Genomic DNA, 22,115 nt, shown 5'->3' on the forward strand with positions numbered 1-22,115 from the left:
ACCATGCATCTACATATTTGTTTCAAAAAAGCATGCCCCAAAACGTTCCCGGTTTGCAGACACACAAGCTGTTTTTGCAGACTTCTGTAACAAAGGGACAAACACAAGTAGATAAAGGACACTTTATTTCAGAAAACAGCATATAATACAAAATTATGGACATGTGATCCATGGTGAATTGACACAGTCAAAGTATCTCTTATTTGCAGGGGTACGCTCCTTTCGATTACCACAAAATTGTGCCCCACAAAGGACTGTTTTGAAAACTTCCTTTTCCGGAAGGGAAATTTCATTTGCTTGAAGCCACCCGGCCAGCTAAAACCTGGCTCTTGCCCAGTGGCAGGAAAGAAGCTACACTACCGGCCCTGGGGTACAGCTCACAAATCCCAACCCCCTGGCAGCAGTGTACAATCACCCCCTTAAGGAAGGACGTGCATAAAGCAAACTTCACGACGTTTCCTAAGTGACTCTAAAGGATATGCGGTTCTCATTCATAACCACATCTCAGAAAAATGCATCCTTTGTCCTGTTTTTCAATTTGCAAAAATATGCGTTCTTAAACATGACATGTCAAAAGGGAAAAGACACATTCCGGGATGTATAAATCATGGCTGAGAACAAATAAACAGAAAAGGCCACTTTTTTGGGGGGGGGGGGGAGCACGACCCACTGTTTTTGTGAGTTAGGAGGACCCTGCTTGCTTCCGTCTCTTGATGAGGGTTTTCACAGCGTGTCTGAACCTCAAGGGAGATTATGATAAACTCAAGGATCTTCTGCACCCCTCGCAAACAAGCAAACTAATACAGCCTGAAGTTTTTATCTCCAAAGGAAAAAGCTAAAAATTATCCAGCCAGCAGCCGTTGTGATGAACCTGTCAGCGGAATGCTTGGGATGGTCTTCTACTGAATTCAGTCCTTGGTGCAGAACGTCTTTTATTTCAGCATCCAACTTGAGATCGAGGCTTGCAGATGACCTTGAAATTCCTCTCCTGGCATTGCATTTCAAGGCGATCCCTCTTGTTATAATGTGTTTCTCAGCACAGTTTGCCGCTCTCTCCTTCTGTCAGCTGCCTTGCTGTGAAACTGAGAAGTGATCAAGCCACTCGGGCTCAGAATTAAACCTCAGACCTCTCATTTGCTCTGTGAAAACACCAAAGCACCTTTGCGCATGTTAGATTCATTTTCTATGATCTGGTGATGTTGCACATGTTGTTTAAAAGGTGTACATTAGACCTCCAACAAATGCACATGACTATATCCCCAATTCTACTGAGGGAAGAAGAGCATTTGTGTGCATGTCCTTTTGCAGCCGTGGATTTGCTCCCTCCAGTAAAACACATGCGAGTTGCTCATCAACTCAAACTCACTGCAAGGAACTGTGCAAGTGAATACACATTTGCCTGTTTGTCCACGAGCAAGCTGGTCTCTCCCTTGCAAATACAGGTCTCTCTTTTTCTGTTGGGCCTTTGCAGCTACAATTGGTCTAGGAGCGACATTTGTGTACAGGGACTTGCTTTGGCAGTTCATGATGTTACTGGTGGCCAGATTTTAGAGACGTTTTCATGTGCCGCTTCTGGGATCCACTGGCAATACTCCGCCAGCAAATCTGAAACAGAATAATAATTTGTGAGAGATGGGCCATTAATGGAAGGCAGCTTTCTGGAAAGTCCGGCCAACACAGCTGGATGAAACTTTCTGGAGTGTTTTAAAATCATGCTGTGGTATTGATGGTGGATGGGGCAAGTTATGGTCTGACCTTACATCAAGAGATACAGTGCATAAACGGTCAAAGTGACGATGAGCATTCCCCTGGGCATGCAAGAAAGGGCCACAAGAGACGAGCAATTCCTTCTGCCCACCCACTCACAATCTGCCTAAGGAAAAAGCCTGCTTGTTAATTTTCATGTTTCCTTTTCAAATTGCTCATCAACCAGAATTCCCAGGACAAGCCATCTGTTAGTGTGCCATGACAATTACATGAATCTAACTTAAACGAGGCAAGGTTCTAGAAAGCCCCAAGGATCACCCGTATAAGAAACTCCTGCTGCAACTCTGCATGAGTCACTGTTTTGGCAAGTAACTGCTCCCTAACAGCTTCTAGGATGAGTAATTCCACACAAATTTTGCACGGTTGGATCACCTGTGCAATGGAAAGGCACAGCACAATCACCCACTTTTCAAAGAGGTTGCTTGTTATCTCTCTGTGCAAATTACTATTCAGGATCCACCTGCCATTCACACTATGGGGCCGTTGCCACGGGTGACGGGGAAACCTGTTCAATTCACGGGGTTTTTGAAATGAGCTCTACCCCTCAACTACAATTCTACTACAACTACAAGGATGGGGAATTTTCAGAGCCAGCTGCCCCATGAAAGCTGACGCTGGGCTCTCAGACGGTCCAAAGGCAGCTGTGTTTTCAGGCCTTTGCAGCGAGGTTCAACAAAGTAGACGAAAGCGGCTAGTACGTTCTCAGGGCTTACATTTGGGGTTCCTGTCCCAGGCCGCCAGTAACGCATCCCGGTTGTCGGCGTTTTCAGACACCAGAGCTGTCAGGAGGGACTCTGTCCTCGGCTGGAGTCTGCGGGGATTCGAAAGAGAGACAAACGGCCATTATGGCAAGAACATAAAACCAAGCAGATGCTCCGAAGTTTCAAACCAAATCAGAATTCAGAGGACGATGAGAAGGCTGGCATTTGCAGGGACGGCCGGACTAACGTTTTGGATCAGGGAAAAGGATATAACGTCTTTTACTGCAAACGGGAAAACCTTTACTGATTTTTTTTTTTTTTTTGCAGGAAAGTGAAAAGAATGACTTGATAATTTGTGGATTTGGAGAAGGAGGGTAAAGAAATGTATCCTAAGTCTGTAATAGTGAATACGCTGAAGAACTCAAGAAGGAGCAAGCTGTGTTCAGAGTGTTCAAACAGCTTTCTTCAGTGGTCAAACAGAAGAGGAAGAGCTGGATTTTATACCCTGCTTTTCATCACCTGAAGGAGTCTCAGTGGCTTACAATCGACTTCCCTTCCTCTCACCACAAGAGACACCCTGTGAGGGAGGTGGGGCTGAGAGAGCCCTGAGATTACTGAAGAAGAAGAGTTGGTTCTTATATGCCACTTTTCTCTACCCGAAGGAATCTCAAAGCAGCTTACAATCGCCTTCCCTTCCTCTCCTCACAACAGACACCCTGTGAGGGAAGTAGGGCTGAGAGCTCTGTGAAAACAATTCTAACAGGACTGACTCGCACAAGGTCATCCAACTGGCAGCACGTGGAGGAACGGGGAATCAAAGCAGGCTCTCCGGATTAGAGGCTGTCACTCAACCACAACACCAAGCATGCACATTATGTAATGCCCAGTAGCTCCAGAGCCAAGAAATAATTGTTTCAAAAGGAGTTAGACCAATTATTTGAAATTAGCGACTGTGACTCAGGGAATGGTTGTGTACAGTCCAAATGTGATACTTTTGAACAATTTCATCCTGTGAGGCAGTGGGCTGAAAATTCTTTTAAATTATTTTGTAATGCACGCATGTATTTTTAGTATAACAGAGTGCTTTTAACTTGCACCGTGGGACACTGTGTTTCGCCAAAAAAGCAGAGGCGGATCCCGCCCGTGGATCTTTCACAACTTGGCTCTTTGTTTTACTATGATGTTCGGAAAACAAGCAATCCTCCCCCCTCCAGGTGCCAAAACTTACTTGGACCAAGCTTTCAGCATTATGACCGGATTGGACAGCAGGCAGCGGCTGAAGGAGCCCAATTTTTTAAAGACCTAGAAGGAGACACAGGCACATGTTTTAAAAAGAAGTCCACATGCAAGGAACGGCTTTCAAAATTATTACTGGGAGGAATTAAGTAGGGCGGGTCTGTCTACTTCACCAGTCAGTCTCCTGCATCCCGGGGCATTGACAGGCGAGATGAGCACTGATGAAAGGGCTTTTTAGTGGTGGCCCCCAGTGGTTGAGATCCATTCCTCCCTTTGAGATTTCCTCTGCATTCACCTTACTGCCCTTCAGCTGCCAAGACAGGGTTCTGCCCAGGTGTTTAACCAACGGCTTTATTATTTTTTTAAGCTGTTCTATATTTGCTTCTAGCCTGCGGCCCTTTACAGATCTTAATTCTGCTCCAAGTTTTACGCCCTGGCTTGTTTTCCATGTGGGCAATTTACATTGCATTCACAGCATTCTTTCTGTCCCTTGCAAGTCATGCAGGAGCAGGTTTTTGGGGAGGAAGAAAGCAAATCACTTAAAGAAATCAAGCAAGCAAGCAAGGAGAGAAACGCGCACACACCTTCCCTTCCAGGAAGAACTTGGCGAAGTATTTGTAGCGGTCGATGCCTTCCGGGTAATCCACCTCCACCGGAGGGAGCTGCCACCCTATTCGATCTGCAGAGAGGGTGGGGGTGGGGGGTTGGGTGGATGTGTTAGAGCAGCCTCTCTCAACTTTTTTACCATTGAGAAAAACCCCAGAAACATTCTTCAGGCTCCAGAAGTGGCAAAATTGTGCAGAATATGGTTGGGAAGCAGAGCTGTGGACATGCCCACCTGGGGCCCCTCCCCACCCCCTCCAGGCCAATCACTGGCCATTTTGGGAAGGAGGGGCAGGGCAACATGGCCATATATGGCCACATAACTCAATACATGTTTCATACACTCATAAAATAATTAACTTCAGTTTATTCAGTAAACGTTTCCAGGGCAGTCAAGAAACCGCTCAAAAAGCCCTCAAGCACTCAATTTGCTCTCTTTCAAAGAGGAAGGGACCGGCCATGCCAAACTGCATTTAATCAGAAGGATTTGTACTTCCAACTTACATCATTGCCTAACAAACGAAGCCGACCATGGTGTAATGGCCCAAGAGTGGCGGACTCAACCTTGGAGAACTGGGTGTCATTTCCCACTCCTCCACATGCAGCCAGCTGGGTGACCGTGGACCGGTCCAAGTTCTCATAGAGCTGTTCTCACAGAGCAATTCTCTCAGAACTCTCAGCCCCACCTGCCTCTCAGGGGAGAAGAAGGGAAGCCGCTTTGGGACTCCTTCAAGTAGTAAAAAACAGGATATAAAAAAACCAGCTCCTCCTCCAAGCTTTTAACCACCCACTGGAGCTATGATTGGCTGTGTCGATTTCTTTAAAATGCTGCTTTGGCAGCCGCTGGTCTCCCACTACAAAGATTTTCACTGTGTGCTGGAAGATGAGTTTCGGCAGCCATTTTGTGGCTGGCTGCCTCTTGTGGCAGCCATTTTGTGCCTCTGCCTGCCATGATAGGCTAGAATTCGGGCTGGAAAAGTTTAGGAGTCTTTATACTGTGAAGACTTTCTTATTGTATCCTAAAACATCAAACGGCGAAACATTAGCTCCCACCGAGAAACGTAGCCCCACAAAACTCACAGAAGACGCTCGGCCTGTGGCATCTGACGCTGCCCGTCTCAGGGCAGTAGGAGGGGGGCGGCTGCTCTTGCGGCTTCTCGAAGTGGCAGTACAGAGGCAAGAGGAGGGGGATCCATTCCGGCTCGACGGCTGAAACGCCTGCAGGAGATTGGAAAGGAGGTGCAAAAAGCAGTTGGTAAAAAAGGAGAAAGAAAACCCCGAAGTTTTCCTCAGTTTGGCCCTTGGAAACACTCAATCCACCAGTTCTGAACTGCAAACATTCTCAAAATCCCTTATAACACCAGTGACTTTGAACCTGCTTATCCCGAAGGGAATGTCCACAACATTAACATTACTGCTGACAAACCTGCCTGTGTCGCTAACCCCGGAGAAAGGAGACCCGGAAATGGAGCGGCCACTTACCTTTCATGTACATTTTTGTGGTTTCAACGATTTCCTGATAGACCACAAACTCGGGCAGTTGCTTGAAGAGGACGGAGCTTGGGTGGATGAAGACCGGATCGTCCAGCAGGGGAGTCTACAGGAGCACACAGAAGGGAAAACAGGCTGAGCCTTTTGTTGGGCTAAGAAGAGCCCCCGGACTCAAAATTTATTCTGCTGCTTCTGACCAACAGAGCTATCTACTTGAATCCGTTGTCTCTCAGTATGAGTTCCTGCCCTGGATCCCTCTTCTCCAAATCGGGAAATGTCCAGATCATCAACTCAGAGAGGCAACAAACGTGTCCAAGATCAGGAACTCAAACAGAGAGGCGGCTCTTCGATGAGCTGGTTTCCCAAGTGGTTTTGTATTTCCAAAGTGAGTCTTTCGGGGCCTTGGCTGTCTTAAACGGGCAGAACAGTGCCGTCAGGTGCAGATTATTACAGGAAAAGGCAAGGGAGAAACTCAACTGACAAGGGGGGCCACCACACTCTACCTTGTAACCATGTTTCCTCTTCTCATCGACGACCTCCTCCGCTTGGATCTTTCGGGCAACGTGGTCTCCGAGCCCCGCGAGAACGATCTGCCGCAAATAGGTCACCTGCGTCTCCGTCGGGGGCTTCATCTTGGGGTCAACAAAGAGGTTGGCATTGGGGCAGATGGAGTTCACTTGAAGCACATGAGAAAAAAAGTACAAGGAAGAGACTCAGAAGGGCAGAGAGAGCAGGAGGGGATTAAGAAGGCCCAGGCAATTGCTAGAAAACATCTGCTGGGCTACAATGCAGAAAAATAAAACTGGGTCTCCCAGTTGGTGGCTGGGAAATACCTGGAGTTTTTGGGAACGGAGCCTGGGGAAGGCAGGACTAGGGGAGGGGACTGACTTCATGATGGGATGCGCAAAAGCTTCAGTGTGCATAACTGAGCTGAATATAAAGGTTGTCCTGCAGGGGGCATCAGAGGAGATGTATATTTAGCATGGATAGGAGAGGAACTTCCTGATGATTTTCAAATTATCTTCTCCAGGGCCCTGATTGGCTCAACAGGAGACATCCTGTTCTTTGAAGGGGAACTGGATGGAGGAGGACTGCAGACAACAGCTATCTAGTTAGGTCTCTTAACAGGTACGATGGACCGTTAGCAAAAAGAGGTTCATAGAATCATAGAGTTGGAAGGGGCCATACAGGCCATCTCGTCCAACCCCCTGCTCAACGCAGGATCATCCCCCTTCGTACCAGGGACCTCATGCTGGTTATGTTGTACGTATGAACCTAGCATTATACCAAGGTCGGTACTGCCCACTCAGACTAGCAGCAGTTCTTCAAGCAGCCGTCTTTCACATCACCGATCACCAGAACCTTTTAACTCTGTGATGCTGAAGATTGAACCGGGGACCTCCTGCCTGCCAAGCGGATGCTCTGCTCGTGAGCTGCAGCCTCTTCCCAAAGTATACCACAATGGCAGAGGGTGATGGAGGGCCGAGCACGGTCCCCAGGGGGCTTTACCTGCCGTCGTGAGCTGGCCCCGCAATCGCCGGATTTCCACCATGGCTTTGTAGCGCAGGCCGTTGGCGTCGCAGAAGCTGGGCGTGCAACCGGCGTACTCGCAGGCCCCCACGGCTCCTGCCACGGAAAGTCACAACAGGTGACGGGTCAGAGATACAACAAACGGCTGTGACGCCCGGCAAAGGCGCTAAGGTGCAGAGGCTACGTTGAGAGGGGAAAGGAGTCACCATGTAACCTGAATCTGTTACATTGCTACAATCCAAGACAGCCGTTTTCAACTTTTTGACCATCAAAGCACAGCTGAAATATTTTTCAGGCTTCCTTCGAGGTACCAGGAAATGATGTCATCTGGCCACGCCTCCTGGTCACCCCCCCAGGAAGTGAGAGGAGCCTTGGTGGATGGGAGCCGGACTTCTAATCTGGCAAGCTGGGTTTGTAGCTCGCACAAAAGACATATACCGAGGCTTGCTTCCACCAATCAAGAAACAAAGATTATGCTCTTCTAAATTAGGAAAGGGGGGCTTTGATTTGAACAGCATACCTAGCATTACCATGAGGTCTCCGAGTTTCTGAGCGGGTCTCTGCCCGGCCCAGATCCGCTGCATCTGCACCACCCGCGCCCTTTTCCCCTTGAGCATCTCCTGCTCGGCTTCGCTCACGGCAGGTCTGTAGCAAAGGGAACACACACACAAAAAAACAAAATCATCCGGGGTCTGCAGTTTGGCTGCTTTTACTGTCTCCGTGGCCACAACCACCATCTAGCCCCCAACCCAACCTCCCCGATTAACTTATTTTCCCTGCAAATCACTTAAAGAAATCAAGCAAGCAAGTTTTTTCCCTGCAAAACTTGAGCGCTGCTTTCAAGCACAGCGAATACAAGTCTGCTTTAAAAACAAAACGAGGATGAAGAACCTAAAAGCACCAACACAGAGAAATGGACTTCAGCCTGTTCTCCCTGTTTGCCTGCAGCACAGTGATGCTCGCCACAGGGGATTGAGCCGGCCGGCGTTTCACGGAGACCTGTGCAGAACGCTTCCGGGCGCAGCCTCACCTGTCAAACTCTTCGAAAATTTCACGAACGGTCAAGGCGGACACCAAGGTGATGACGTAGGCCAGGCAGCCGTGCTGTTTGCTGAGGGAGAGCATCTTGGCGTATCGGGGCGCCACCGGAAATGACGCCATGGTGGCCCCCAGGGGGCTGATGGGAGAGGACAGCTTGGCTTCCTGCAGTTTCCTCGGCCTAGAAAAAGGGAGCGTTTCCCAGATGCGATTAAGCCACCAAGCGCTGACCCCTTAAAGTGCATTTACGCTGATGGAGACCGCCAAAAGGAAGTATGAGCAGGATAGCGGTGGCAGGAGACAAATAATTCAGGGAACATCGAAAAGGCTGAGATACCTCCCAGATCTGGGGGGCTCTCGCAAAGCCCCCAGAGCGATCAGCAATTCCTCAGCTGCCACAAGCGCGTCAGTCGGCGGGGGGGTCGGGAAAGGAAAGTTGACCACCTACAAACGCAAGGGGACAGCCACTGTTAAAGGGGTGGGGAGGACGGGGGGCTTCCAAAAAAACAGGGTAAGGATTGTTCAGATTCAGATCCAGCCACGCGATACGGAGCAATATTTAAGCCGGCCCCAATGCTAGCGGTTTCTTGACGGCCCTGGAAGGGTTTCCCGAATGGGTGGGAGTCAATTCAGATTTTTATATATCGTAAAGGGCCGGGGGGGGGGGGGAGAAGGCATCCTTCACGGCCCACCTCCAATTAGTCGAATGACCACATGTGGTCCGCGGCCCACAGGTTGGGGATCGCTACTCTGGAGGATCAGAAGACTGTTATTTTTTGGCCACGATGCACTAGAATGCTGCGTTATCCTGGCTTTTAGCGATGGGTTTTATTGGGGATATTCTTATTATGTTTTTGGACCTACCATGAGCCGTCTGGGATATAAACCTTAAACTAAATAAATAACTAAATGGACTCTGCCACAGAGCAGCCCAGGTGGCAAAGCCAGGGTGTGTGTGTGTGTGTGTGGGGGGGAATCTTCCTGGCACTTTGAGATCTGTGGCGTACAATGCAGCCGGGTCTGCAGTCCCCTTCCCTGCCCAACAAGGACAGACCCTGGGCCCACCTTTTCAATATTCAGTGCCTTCATCTGCAAAATCAAATCTTCCACGGGTCGCCTGGTGATCTCTGGAGGGGTGAACTTCTCGAAGTCGCTGAAGACAGCCGAAGAGTACAGCCTGCCACAAAGAGATGGGGCGATTGGGAAGGGGGGGACACACAACAGAGAGGCAGCTTCTCCCAGAATCCCCCGGGGCTCCCCGTCCACAAAATGGCCGCTCACCTGTAACAGTGGCCTGGTTCCGTGCGGCCTGCTCGGCCGGCCCGCTGGTTGGCGGAAGCCTGAGATGTCCAGGTGACTTTGAAAGACGAGACCCCGGTGATTTTGTCGTAGAAACGCTTCTTGACCCTCCCACTGTCCACCACGTACTTGATGCCAGGGATTGTCAGAGACGTCTCAGCCACGTTGGTAGCCACGACACAGAGCCGTGTCCCGGGAGGAGGGGGCCTGAAAACCTGGGATGAAACACAGAAGACTGGACAATAAAATCAGAGTCCAGTAGCACCTTAAAAGAGCTAAAGATAAAGGTATCCCCTGTGCAAGCACCAAGTCATGTCTGACCCTTGGGGTGACGCCCTCCAGCGTTTTCATGGCAGACTCAATACGGGGTGGTTTGCCAGTGCCTTCCCCAGTCATTACCGTTTACCCCCCAGCAAGCTGGGTACTCATTTTACCGACCTCGGAAGGATGGAAGGCTGAGTCGACCTTGAACCAGCTGCTGGGATTAAACTCCCAGCCTCGTGGGCAGAGCTTCAGACTGCATGTCTGCTGCATTACCACTCTGCGCCACAAGGTGCTACTGTGATTTAATTGTGCTACAGAAGATTGGCGTCAGTGGGAAAAAAGAAAAAAAACAAGGGGCAGGGAGAATTTAATCCTCAACAGAACGGAATTAAGAACGCAAAGATTTAAAAGATCTGAATGTCGAGGCCCAATAGTTCTGTTAGTCAAATTAAAAGCATTATTTACAGCTATACAAAAATATGTGTGTATTTATTCCAAAGCAGATTTTAAAAAGCGATAGATATTGACCCTGGCCATCGTTGATCCTGAATGGACGTCTTTTGGTCCATCGGCCTTCCTTGTAGGTCAAACGAATGATATTCCAGGATAACTCCTGATTCTGCGATGCAATAACTATTCCTTATTAAGATGAAATCCTTTAAGGATTATTGTCTGATGACCAGAGGCAAAGGTATCAATCAGAGGCCTCGTGCTTCAGAGTTTGCTGCCATGGCCAGAAATGCTTTCCTATAATATTGGTTCAATGATGCACTTTTCTCACTTTGGGAAAAATTTGATGCCACCACGAGGCAACAGCGGTGTATCTTCTAATTCTATTTTCACTGCAACCCCAGATTTTTCTTGAGATAAAAAGGAGGATTTAATTTTTTTTCTTACCTTGGCTTGTTTTTCTGGCGCCAACAGGGAGTAGAGCGGAAGAACGTACAGCGGAAGGGAAGAATCTGGTTTCTCACCTGTGTCCCCGTGAAACAAAGACACGCACACACCAAATTATACATTCAGGAAGACTGCTGATGGACTGATCAGTGGTCATCCCCATCAGGATTCACAAGAAATCTCTGCCCCAAAGAGCTGAGACTGTCCGAATAGGTCTGGGAAAGCCCGGGCTCAAATCCCTAGTCAGCCCTGAGGTTCATTATGAAGAGAAAACGGAGAACAACGTACCAAGCCCTCAAAGTGCAACGCAATGAAACATCCCATGAAGTTTGGTCTTCAACAGTGAACATCCTATAACCCCAAAAGGCAAACTACCTTCCGAATCATCATCTCCCAAGTCGAGATCGAGATCCGAGCCCGCAAGGTCAGCGTCGTCTTCGTCCTCATTGCCGGCGTCTCTGTCCTCGTCTCCTTCGTCCACCGGCATCACGGAGTAGTTGTCCAGATCGATTTTCGGTAGCGTCTAGAAAAAAACACAAGGGGGTGGTGGGAGGGACAGGAAGGGCTTTCTAAGCTTTAAATCCCAGAACGTTGGCCTCAACTGGGGCCAGGGCTTTTTCGGTCTGGTGGAACACTCTGCCGACTGAGATCAGAGCCCCATGGGACCTTAATCTGTTCCGCAGGGCTTGGAAAACAGCTCTTCCGCCAGGCCTATGGCTGGGGGCCTAAACAACACCTCAAAGGGCTGGCCTCCCCTGCTGGCAATCCACTGAATTTACTCCAACTGTAGGGTCCTATGACCCTTCCCCGCCCTTGATGAGAGGATAGTGAAAATCGGGCAATATTTAACGTTTTTAACATATTAAATTAGTTTTTGATTTGATTTCATGTGTATTTTTGATCTGCCGTAACCCACCCTGAGTCACCAGAGAGAGGACATATTGTTATATACAGTTCACATAAATAAAAGAAGAACAATTCATTGCTAATGTAATGATCTGTTCCAGAACAAGCCTGAAAATAGTCATGTGCTTGGTCACCTAGGGAGAGTGAAGGGTTATTTCCAGGCGACCAGGCACTGAAGCTTCGCACAGATTGGTTTTCTTCTTTTCCTGGAGGCAGGCTGCCTTAGAATATTTTGTGTAATCCTAAAAGGCCACCTGGGGCTGTTAAATAAAAGTCAAACTCTTGTTTCTCCAACATGACAAACTGTTTCCAGTGTAGTTCTGTAAGCAGGAAAGCTTTGTTTTAGGGGGGAAAAACCACCTCCACATACCACTTTTTTCCTGCGTTTGGATTTCTTAAATTTCTTCGTTTCTTCCACCGAATCCGCCTTGTTTTCCCCACCTGAAAAGAAGAGTCTCAGTTATCACAACAGAGAAACCTGTACCGACCCAAAAATGCATGGTGGATGCTGGATCGCCAAACAAGCAGCACATGCCGTCATGGCCATTCAAACCCAGAGAGGAGAGAGCTGGTATTTTATACTCCTTATCACCCGAAAGGGTCCCAAAGCGGCTTACAAATACCTTTCCCCTTCCTCTCCCTACATCAGACACCCTGCGAGACAGGCGGGGCTGAGGGAGCTCTGAGAAGAACTGTTCTTCAAGAACAGCTCTGACAGGACTGTGACTAGCCCAAGGTCAACCAGCTGGCTATGGGTGGAGGAGTGGAGAATCAAACCTGGCTCTCCAGATTAGAGTCTACTGCTCTTCAATGATACCATGCTGGCTCTCTAAAGGAGTAAAGAAAGAAAGCGTGCGTGTGGGTGGGTGTGTACCTTGAGGCAAATTCTTGCGAAAAGGGAAAGTCTTCCTCAGCCGCCTGCAGAGCGAATGCACTTCGGCCTGGCCAGTGAGGAACACCAAAATGCCCCCTGCAAAGAAAAAGCAAAAGTCTTTGATCTGAGCACATGTGGCCAGAAGGACCACTATCTGGGTCTAAAAAGACGGTTCCCCTTCAGCAAAAAACATCTCACCCCTGTGGACCGTCATGGAAACTAAGCCAGGACATCCTGCCTCAAGGGAGGGGCCCGGGCTCAGTGGCAGAGGTAGCTTGCCACCCCCTTTCTCTGAAGAAGAGTTGGTTCTTCTATGTTGCTTTTCTCCACCCGAAGGAGTCTCAAAGTGGCTTACATTCGCCTTCCCTTTCCTCTCCCCACAACAGTCACCCTGTGAGGGAGGTGAGGCCAAGAGGGCCCTGATATTCCTGCTCTATCAGCTTTATCAGTGCTGTGACTGGCCCAAGGTCACCCAGCTGGTTGCAGGGGCATTTGTTTGGGACCCTTCGGCAGTCAACTTACCCGTGGGTAACATGCGGTGAATTTTGCAAACCTTCCGGAAACACTCCCCCGTGTAGTCGTCCAGCGGGGTTTTCTTGTTGAAGTGGACGGCCACGGGGAACTGTCGGGAATCCACCTACAGGGGAAATGCCAGTTTTAGGACTGCCGGGTTGGACTGCAAAAGGAGAGCTGGGTTCGAGTCCAGCATTGATTGATTTCACTTGTTCCTTAATTTACAGACCACCGCTCTTGAGCCAGTCATCTCAGGGCGGTGTACAACCTCAAACCCTGCATATACATAAACCAAGCCCTGTTAACAGTAAAATCAATCAATCAATAAGCATTAAATCATTTAAAACTGCAACCAAATCACAACTGAGTTTAATATAGCCAGATCTGGAAAGGGTGTATTGCATTGGTGGGTTTTCACCGACCTAAACCATAAGCCTGGCGGAAGAGCTCTGTCCTGCAGGCCCAGCGGAATTCGGTGAGTTCCGACAGGGTCCTGATTTCCCTTGGGTGCTCATTCCACCAAGCGGGGACCAGGGCGGAGAAATCCACGGCCCAGGTTGAGGCTAAGTGCCCTTCCTTGGGGCAGTGGACTCTCAAGCTGGTTGGCGTATTGCAGGTCCCTCTGGGGGATGGACTCACTCAGACAGTTCCGTCGGACACGCAGGTCCCGGACCGCGAATGGCCTCGAATCTCGAAATCAAACCAAGATTTGCAGGGGTGAAGCTTTTGGAAGCCAAAGCTGCCTTGGGGCTGATGGACGAGCAAACTGAAAACTTTTGTGAATGGACATGGCAACAAGGCTGTTAAATACCCCAAACTGGAAAACTTAGAGAACGCCTCTGCTAGAAGGTCGGCTGATGAAAAGGGTGGGAATGAAAAGGGGCTAAGCTTCCTTCTTTGAAGAGAAAAGGCAGTATCTTCATATGTGATAATCAGTAATTGTTTTTATGGGATGCTTTATGGGTTTTATTGTATTTACTGATGTTGGAAACCGCTGCGAGACTGTTGGAGAACGGCGGTATAGAAATCAATCGATCGATCAATCATAAATATATTGCTAACAGGAAACCCCCTCGTTGACTTTTTGGCAGGAAATGGCCAAGAATGAACTCATGCCTTGTGGTTTTGCGGAACAAAGGGAAAGCATTTTACTAGACTGCATTCGACAATAACGGTATGACCGTTAGCGATGTAGCAGGAAATAGACGGGTCTCCTCTTACAAACCGGCAGTTGGTTGCAATAATTTGAGAGGAAGCAAGCAAGTTTCGTATAGAAGGCAATTTTGAAACAACTGTTAAGGTTACTGGATTCTGCCGGCTCATTCTCAAAGCGGCTTCCAATCGCCTTCCCTTCCTCTCCCCACAACAGGCACCTTGTGAGGGACGTGGGGCTCAGAGAGCTCTGACAGAACTGTTCTGGGAGAACGGTTCTATGAGAACTGTGTCTAGCCCGAGGTCCCCCAGCTGACTGCACGTGGAGAAGCGGGGAATCAAATTCGGCTCACCAGATTAGAAGCTGCTGCTCTTGACATCATGCGGACGGCCATTTTGCTTTGCCTCCTGCAGCAGGTCTTAACTGTGCTGTGTTAGAATTCCCCCCGTTTGACCCTCACAAAGACCCTGTAAGGTAGGTTTGGCTGAACACACGCGACCACGCTCCAGGTCAACCAACGAGTTTTGTGGCTGAGGAAGGAATCGCACCTGGGTCTCAGCACCCGACCTGCCGCACCACCTGCGTCCTTAAGAGTTACCTGTAGAACCGGAGGAGGCGTTGGGAACAGTTTTGTGTTGGTGGTGAAGTCTTCCACGCGCAGAGTGGCCGACATAATGATCAGCTTCAGCGGATGCCCCTTCTGTCAACACACAAACACAGGCTCTTCTTACACACTAGGAGAACAGACGAAGGCCCTTCGCCGGATCAAATCAAGGAGGAGAGTAATTCCAGAGTAATTTCCCCCACGTGGCCAATTTACGGACCCTGAGAAGCCCACCAGCAGGGCACGGTGATGGCAGTCCTCTCCTGATATTGCCTCTCCAAAATTGGCACTGAGGTAGACTGCGCTGGAACGTGGAGGTCCCACTCTGCCCGGCAACAACTAGCCTTACCTTCCCCCGCATTGCTCTGGAAGCACAATTATCTTGCTATAAAACCTTGGGAGATCCCAGACTTAAAGCACCTGACCAGCCCACGACCAAACCTTTCTGGTTCTCCTCACCTTGGTCCGAAGGGGCACGATGCGAGAGAGCAGACCAATCAGGATATCGGTGTACATACTCCTTTCATGGGCTTCATCGAGAATAACGACTCGATACTTGGACAGCAAGAAATCCTAAAGCGACGGAAAGCGGGAATGGGGAAAAAATTGCGCTCTTCTTCCCTCTCACAGCTGCACCAAACCCACTGACCGATCCGACCCATGGGGGTGAGAATCAGCACATGGACTTCTACCAAATGCTTGAGGGTGCTTCATTCTAACTGCTCCCTGAGTATTTCTTCCTAAACCTTCCTAATTATGAGCTAAGCATGGGGGCACCTTGTAGCCTCCTGATTTCTTTCCTGGCACCTCCCCAGTGTTTTTAGAAAGTAGGCGGCCCCAATTAAGGCTTGTGACCAGTAAAGCTTCTGATTGGCCATGGGGGATTTGATTGACTGTGCAGGAGAGTTGGGTTTTATACCCCGCTTTCACTACACAAAGGAGTGTCAAAGTGGCTTACAATCGCCTTGCCTTCCTCTCCCCACAACAGATGCCCTGTGAGGGAGGTAAAGCTGAGAGAGCTCTGGCAGAACTGTGATTAGTCCAAGGTCACCCAGCTGGCAGTATGTGGAGAAGGAGTGGGGAATAAAACCCGTCTTGCCAGATTAGAAGCTTTTAACCAAAATAAGAAGCTGATTTTTAAAAATCAGTGCAAGGAACTTCACGGTGTGACTGAGGGTAAGCCACGGCAGCCATTTTGTGGCCGATTCCAACTCCTGCGGCAGCCATTTTGTGGCTGGGTCCACCACAGTGTGTCAAAACTGGAATCGGCTACAAAATGGCTGGGCATCCCACAGCTAAGCATTGAAGAAAGACGAGCTTTCTAAGTCTGGATGGGTAGCCACGTTAGTGCTCCTGGTCTCTTACTCTGTTCCGAATTCTGCTTGAGTCACACTTCAGGAAATCCTCCACAATGCAGAGAATCCCCCACCCAGCCCTCCTTCCCAGTTCCTTGCACTCCTGATGGGAACACCCCTACCTTCTGGATTTCTTTTAACAGCACCCCGTCCGTCATAAACTTGATGCTGGTGTCGGCGGTCACGTTCCCCTCATGGCGGATTTGGTATGAAACCAGCCTGGGTGTGGGAGATCAAGGAAGTTGAGCAGTGTTCCGGCAGCAAACAAAACCCTAAACCTGGACACATTCTGTGGAAGTGAAGCTTGGGAGGCCAGTGTGAGAGAGAGAAATAATTTCGAATTTGCTGCTAATGCCATGCTATTTATTTTTTGAAGGGGTTTTGAGGAGACTGCTCCCCCCTTAAAAAACAAAAACAAAAAAAAAACAGGCCCGGCTTTAGTGGCAGATCTGAAATAATCTGAAACACGACTCTTTCCTCAGAAGCCAAGAATTCCACAATCAACATGATATTCCACGCAGAATTGCTCTGCTTTGAATCACAGAATCATCAAGCTGGAAGGGACCTCCAGAGCCATCTAGTCCAACCCCCTGCAGAATTCAGGAAACTCACAACTACCTGCCCACCCTCGGTGGTTCCAATTCCATGCTCAGATGATGCCCCTTCCCCAAAGAACCAGAATCCCTGGTCAGTTTGGCCGGGAAGAAATTTGCCCCCCTCCGATCCCAAAATGGTGATGGGCATTTCCCTGAGCTTGCAAGGAAGGGCCACGTGATCATGAATATTCGCTCAGACCAGGAAGAGTTTAACCCACTAGCGTGGCACTTCTCTGAAATGTGGCCCTTTTCCAAGAACATCAATAGTGCGTACTAGGTCAACCTCCCCGCATTAAGAAAACTGAGCTTGCAGGCAGCTTTACCGATGTGACAAATTCATCTCCTTGGCGACACGCTGGGACATGGACACAGCCGCAACACGCCGGGGTTCCGTGATGCCGATGAGGCCCCCGGAGCTATAACCAAAATTAAGAAAAGTTTGCAGTTAGGGGGGGAAAGAGAATGAACGGAGTCTATAACGCAAAGGTCCCCAACACAGTGCCCAGGGACGCCTGCAAACCCCTTTCCCGGCCTTGCAAGAGGGACATTTGGCCAGCCAGACTTCCAAGTGGGCATGTGGATTTTAAAAAACAACAACAGCTGCCACCACAAGGACCTTTGCTGTCTGACTGAAGGGCAGCCATTTTGTGACGGGGCAGCCATTTTGTGACCGGCTCCAATGCGTACCTGGCATATCCCGCTTCGTAAAGGAATTGGGGCACTTGAGTGGTTTTGCCGCTGCCGGTCTCACCGCAGACGATGACCACGAGGTGCTCGCTGACGGCTTCCATGATGACTTGCTCTTCGGCGAGGATCGGGAGCTTCAGACGGGCTTCCTTGTGGGACACAAAAGCACTTCCACGTCAAAGGTTTACGGAAAGTTGATGGCAGGGTGCTTAGTGTCTGGCAACCATCAGGGAAATGCAGCTCTGACAGACACCCTGGAAGCCTTCCACTTCACCTTGGGCCAGTTGCTCGCTCTGGGCCTCACCTACCTCACAGGGCTGTTGTGAGGCAAAAGGTGGGGAGAACTGACCTGAATCTCAGGAGTCCTGTCCACGGGAATGAAGACGGCAGGCTCTGAAGAGGGCTTGGGAGCCGGAGAATGCTGCTTCGGCCCGCTGGGGGGATCCGTGACGACACCTGTCGGCTGCTGGAGTGCCACCGAAGCAACGCTCGGGCTCACTGGGGTGCTCTTCCCCATCTTGTCTTCTGGCTCTTCCTCCTGCTCACTTGAACCTTCCTCCTCCTCCTCCTCCTCCTCCTCGTCCTCAGACTCGACGTCTAGTTCAAGTCTGCTTCTTTTCCTGTTTGCGCCGCCGACGCTTCGAATCCTTTCAGGACAGGAGCCGCTCCCTTCGTGGATAGTCCTGAAACAACAAGAAAAAGAGAAGTGGGATTTTGGAACCTCGCTGTTTACTAACCAAGGGAGTCCCAAAGCAGTTTACAATTGCCTTCCCATCTTCTCCCCACAACTGACACCCTGTGAGGCACACAGGCCTGACAGAGCTCTGAGAGAACAGGCACTAACCCAAGGTCCCCAAGTAGGCCTCCAAGAGGCGTACAATCGCCTTCCTCTCCCAACAACAGGTAGGTGGTCTGAGAGAGCTCTGAGAGAACTGGGACTGGCCCAGCTGGCTGCATGTGGAGAAGCCGGGAAATCCAACCTGGCTCTCCAGATGAGTCCACTGCTCTTTAGCCACCAGACCACGCCGGCGCCAGAGGTGGTTGGCCCTTGCCTGTCTCCGCATAGCAACCCCAGGATGTCCTGGGTAGTCTCCCAACCGAGTATTAACCAGGGCTGACCCTGCTTAGCTTCCAAGATATGGCAAGACTAGGCTAGCCTGGGCCGTCCAGATCAGGGCACTGGGGAAATCAGCGGAGGACAAAAAGGCTGCAAAAGGAAGCCCGTGGACGTAAGGCAAAGGGGTGGCAAGTTACAGTGGATGAGCAATTGGGATGTGAGTGTCCTGCATAGTGCAGGGGGTTGGACTAGATGACCCAGGAGGTCCCTTCCAACTCTATGACCAAATGTGGGCTCACAGCACAGGCCCGTGACTTACCGCTGCTCCTGGAACAGGCGCTTTCCCATCCCCAGCTTAGAGGTGGTGTACAACAGCTTCATTTCGGATTCAGGAGCCTGGACCTCACTCAGCTTTCTTAGCAACTCGGCACGCTACAATTAAAAGACACACAAGAATCGCTGGTACCGCAGACGCTGTACGGCTGCACCAGTTACAGAGAACTGGACCTTTCTTCCACACAGTTTGTTCCCTCCTCACAGGGAGTACTTTGTTCAGGCAGTTGTCAAGACTGGAGTGCACTGTAGTTCTATGGAGAATGAGTGTCCAACACGGGAATGAAAAACTCAGCTTCCTGAAACGATTGGCTCTTGTCTAAAACAAAAAAGCATGCTCCTAGACCTCAGGAATGCATCGCTCAAAATGCTGAAGGCCGCACGGACTGAAGCCGGAAAGGTAGATGAAATTTCTAGCAGGGGGGCTTAAGGACCCTCGCCCTATTAATAGAAATGTAGAATTTCCAGAAGTCAGGGGGAAAATAAAACACACATATCTTTTCTCCAGTTTTGTTTTGGTGTGTAGGTGAATGGGAAAAAGAAATTGGGGGGGGGGGGCTGAAATATATTTCCTATCAAGCCAAAACTTCTTTTACTGATTCCACAACATGAAATGCATTACTAATAACTTAGCGTACAGAATTGTACTACTGGGCATAACAGTGGAATTTAAAGATAGAAATATATTCATATTCCAGGAGAAAGAGGCATACTTGAAGAGTTGTGAACTACTGCACTTTATGCCACTTCTGCATGTCTACCTTTTCTTTTTTCTTCTTCTGCTCCAGAATTTTCTCCAGAAGCTTCTTCTTCTTCTTGCTCAGGGGCTTCTTTTCTGGGCGTTTCTCAGACATGTTTTTCGGCCCTTTGGTTTTTCGTGACGGAAGGACCAAGGCGTTGCTTTCGTCCACCCCTTTCAAGGGGGCTTCATCTGGATACGGGAGAGAAGGCTCTGTTAGGTTGCTGCAACTTCTGAGCATCACACAGCATTGCTGGACATGCAGACATGGCAGAAGGCTGCTGGCACTTCCTTGTTTTGACAGGGGAGGCAGGCTGTTCTGTGGCAAATCTCCCCCCAAAAGGCCAATTCATAGTGCCACTGAAAAAGGGTGCATGCACATGGCAGTTTACTGGAGAAGTCTTGTTCACATGAAAGCTTATACCTTGGTCTTCAAGGGCTCAACTTTAGCCGTCTTGGTTATTAGGGTCAGGGAGTTCCCAGAGCCAGGAGGCCCCAGTCTAGCTGTCACTGTTTGCTATGACAGATGAGCAGAACCTCCCTGTTCCGAGGCAGATTATCCCCAACTGCTAGAGAACAAACGACAGCAAAGGACGTCTGCCTTCCTGCTCTTTGGGCTGAAACCTCCAGGCGGGGCCGGGAGATCTCCCGGGATTACTACCGATCTCCAGAGTACAGAGATCAATCCCCCCGAAGAAAACGGCTGCTTTGGAAGGGAATGGCAAGATATCCAGGTGACGGCCGTCCTCTCCCCGGGCTCCACCCCCTCCCCCAAGTGGCAGCAATTTCACAGCCAAGAGATGACAACTATTTGCTCCGCTGTCAAACAGTGCTTGACCACCTCAAAGCCCGCGGCCGCAGGAGTCCCCTTGCACTAATTTTTGCACGCCCGTGGGGACGCCCCTGATGACGTTTCAAGGCGTGCGAAGAAAATCTACAAGCCCGTGCCTTGATAACAAGTAAGACAAAGGCGAAGGGGGTGTCCCAACCCAGCGACCCGCCCCGCAGGGCCGAGCTCACCCCCCAGCTCCAGCTGCACGGGCTCCTCGGCCGGGACATCCCGCCGCCCGCCTTCGCCCGGCAAGCGCGCCCGCCAGTTGTGCCTCTTGCGCGCTTTCCCCATCGAGGCCGGGCGCCAGGCAGGCAGGTAGGCAGGCACCCACGTGGATCCCCAGAGGCTCGCAGCGCCCGTACTTCCGCCTTCCGGCCGCCGCGTCTCGCGCAAGGCAGGAAGGGAGCGGTCACGTGCCAAGAGGGAGCGAATCGGGGGAGGGGGCGGGGCCCGCGGGAAGGGAAATGGCCAGGAGTCCTCCAGTAAGCCTTAAAGGGGCCGCGTTGAAGGTGGGGACTGAAGCTTGGCAGATGCCCATGGACTACAATGACCTTGAGCCCCTGTGAGCATCATCCTGGCAGCGTCCCATGGTCACTGTAGTCCATGGACATCTGGAGACATACAGTTTGGCTACCCAGGCCTTGGGGGATAATGGGAGAAACACTTTCCTATTGGGAATAATGGAAGGAAGGAAGGAAGGAAGGCCCACTGGGAATAATTTATTTTATTTTATATATATTTGTAGACCGCCCTCCCTTGTGGCTCAGAGCAGTTTACACTGAAACTTTCATAATGCAGTACAGTATAACATTTTGATTTGAACCTAGAACGTTTTTAACAGTAAGAACAAATCAGAACCCTGAGAACTTGTAACACAGTACAGTATGCAGGGGTAGTCAACCTGTGGTCCTCCAGATGTTCATGGACTACAATTCCCATGAGCCCCTGCCAGAAAACGTTGGCAGGGGCTCATGGGAATTGTAGTCCATGAACATCTTGAGGACCACAGGTTGACTACCCGAGTTTGACAATCAACAATGAATACGGGGTTCTGTTTTGATGCACTGTGGACTTTGTTCATTTGTTGACAAGAGTGCTTGTCCATAGGCCCATTCTGTTCCATTGTTGATACTGTTTTTAAACTGTATTGCTGCATTATATATGATGCACACTGGCCTGAGCCAGCTTGCTGGGAGGGCAGCATAAACGTCAAATTAATAATAACAGGGTAAAATACAGACCATACTTGTTCTTAGGAAATAACAGAAGGCTGCCTCGCCCATAGGGGATAATGTGGACCACGCTAGCATATAAGGAATCACAGAAAACAGGTTTGCCCATAGGGAATAGCAGAAGGTGGGCATGCTCATTGGGCAGCCTTTCTTTTTTTTACTCTTGAGAAACCCCTGAAACATTCTTCAGGCTTTGAGAAACCCCGGAAGTGGCGCGATCATGCAGAATACAGTTGGGTATCATGGCTGTGTACACACCTAGCTGGGGACCCTCCCCTTCCCACCCCTTCCAGGCCCTTCACTGGCCATTTTGGGAGGGGCAGCCAGGTTGACATATCATGATAAATGTTGAACAATTTGTTCAAATATATTTTAAAAGAATTTACTCCTATCCATTCAGGAAACCCT

General features: G+C 49.8%; 1 protein-coding gene across 1 annotated transcript; it reads right to left on the reverse strand.

Moving 5' to 3' along the window:
* Window positions 1–108: 108 nt before the first annotated feature.
* Window positions 109–20,854, reverse strand: DHX37 (DEAH-box helicase 37). Its single transcript, XM_077308042.1, has 27 exons — window positions 20,664–20,854; window positions 19,666–19,835; window positions 18,891–19,003; window positions 17,864–18,197; window positions 17,515–17,663; window positions 17,151–17,243; window positions 16,354–16,450; window positions 15,336–15,449; window positions 14,871–14,972; window positions 13,129–13,243; window positions 12,607–12,702; window positions 12,103–12,173; window positions 11,202–11,349; window positions 10,827–10,903; window positions 9,648–9,880; window positions 9,432–9,543; window positions 8,704–8,810; window positions 8,359–8,547; window positions 7,849–7,973; window positions 7,308–7,424; window positions 6,302–6,474; window positions 5,790–5,904; window positions 5,388–5,525; window positions 4,289–4,383; window positions 3,697–3,770; window positions 2,481–2,578; window positions 109–1,605 (listed from the first exon to the last, which is right to left on the reverse strand). Exons 1-27 carry the CDS (start codon window positions 20,764–20,766, stop codon window positions 1,523–1,525), a joined length of 3,441 nt encoding a protein of 1,146 aa, XP_077164157.1. The 5' UTR covers window positions 20,767–20,854; the 3' UTR covers window positions 109–1,522.
* Between the last annotated feature and the right edge of the window lie 1,261 nt (window positions 20,855–22,115).

Source organism: Paroedura picta, chromosome 13, assembly GCF_049243985.1.
Source record: "Paroedura picta isolate Pp20150507F chromosome 13, Ppicta_v3.0, whole genome shotgun sequence".
Classification (NCBI taxonomy): domain Eukaryota; kingdom Metazoa; phylum Chordata; class Lepidosauria; order Squamata; family Gekkonidae; genus Paroedura; species Paroedura picta.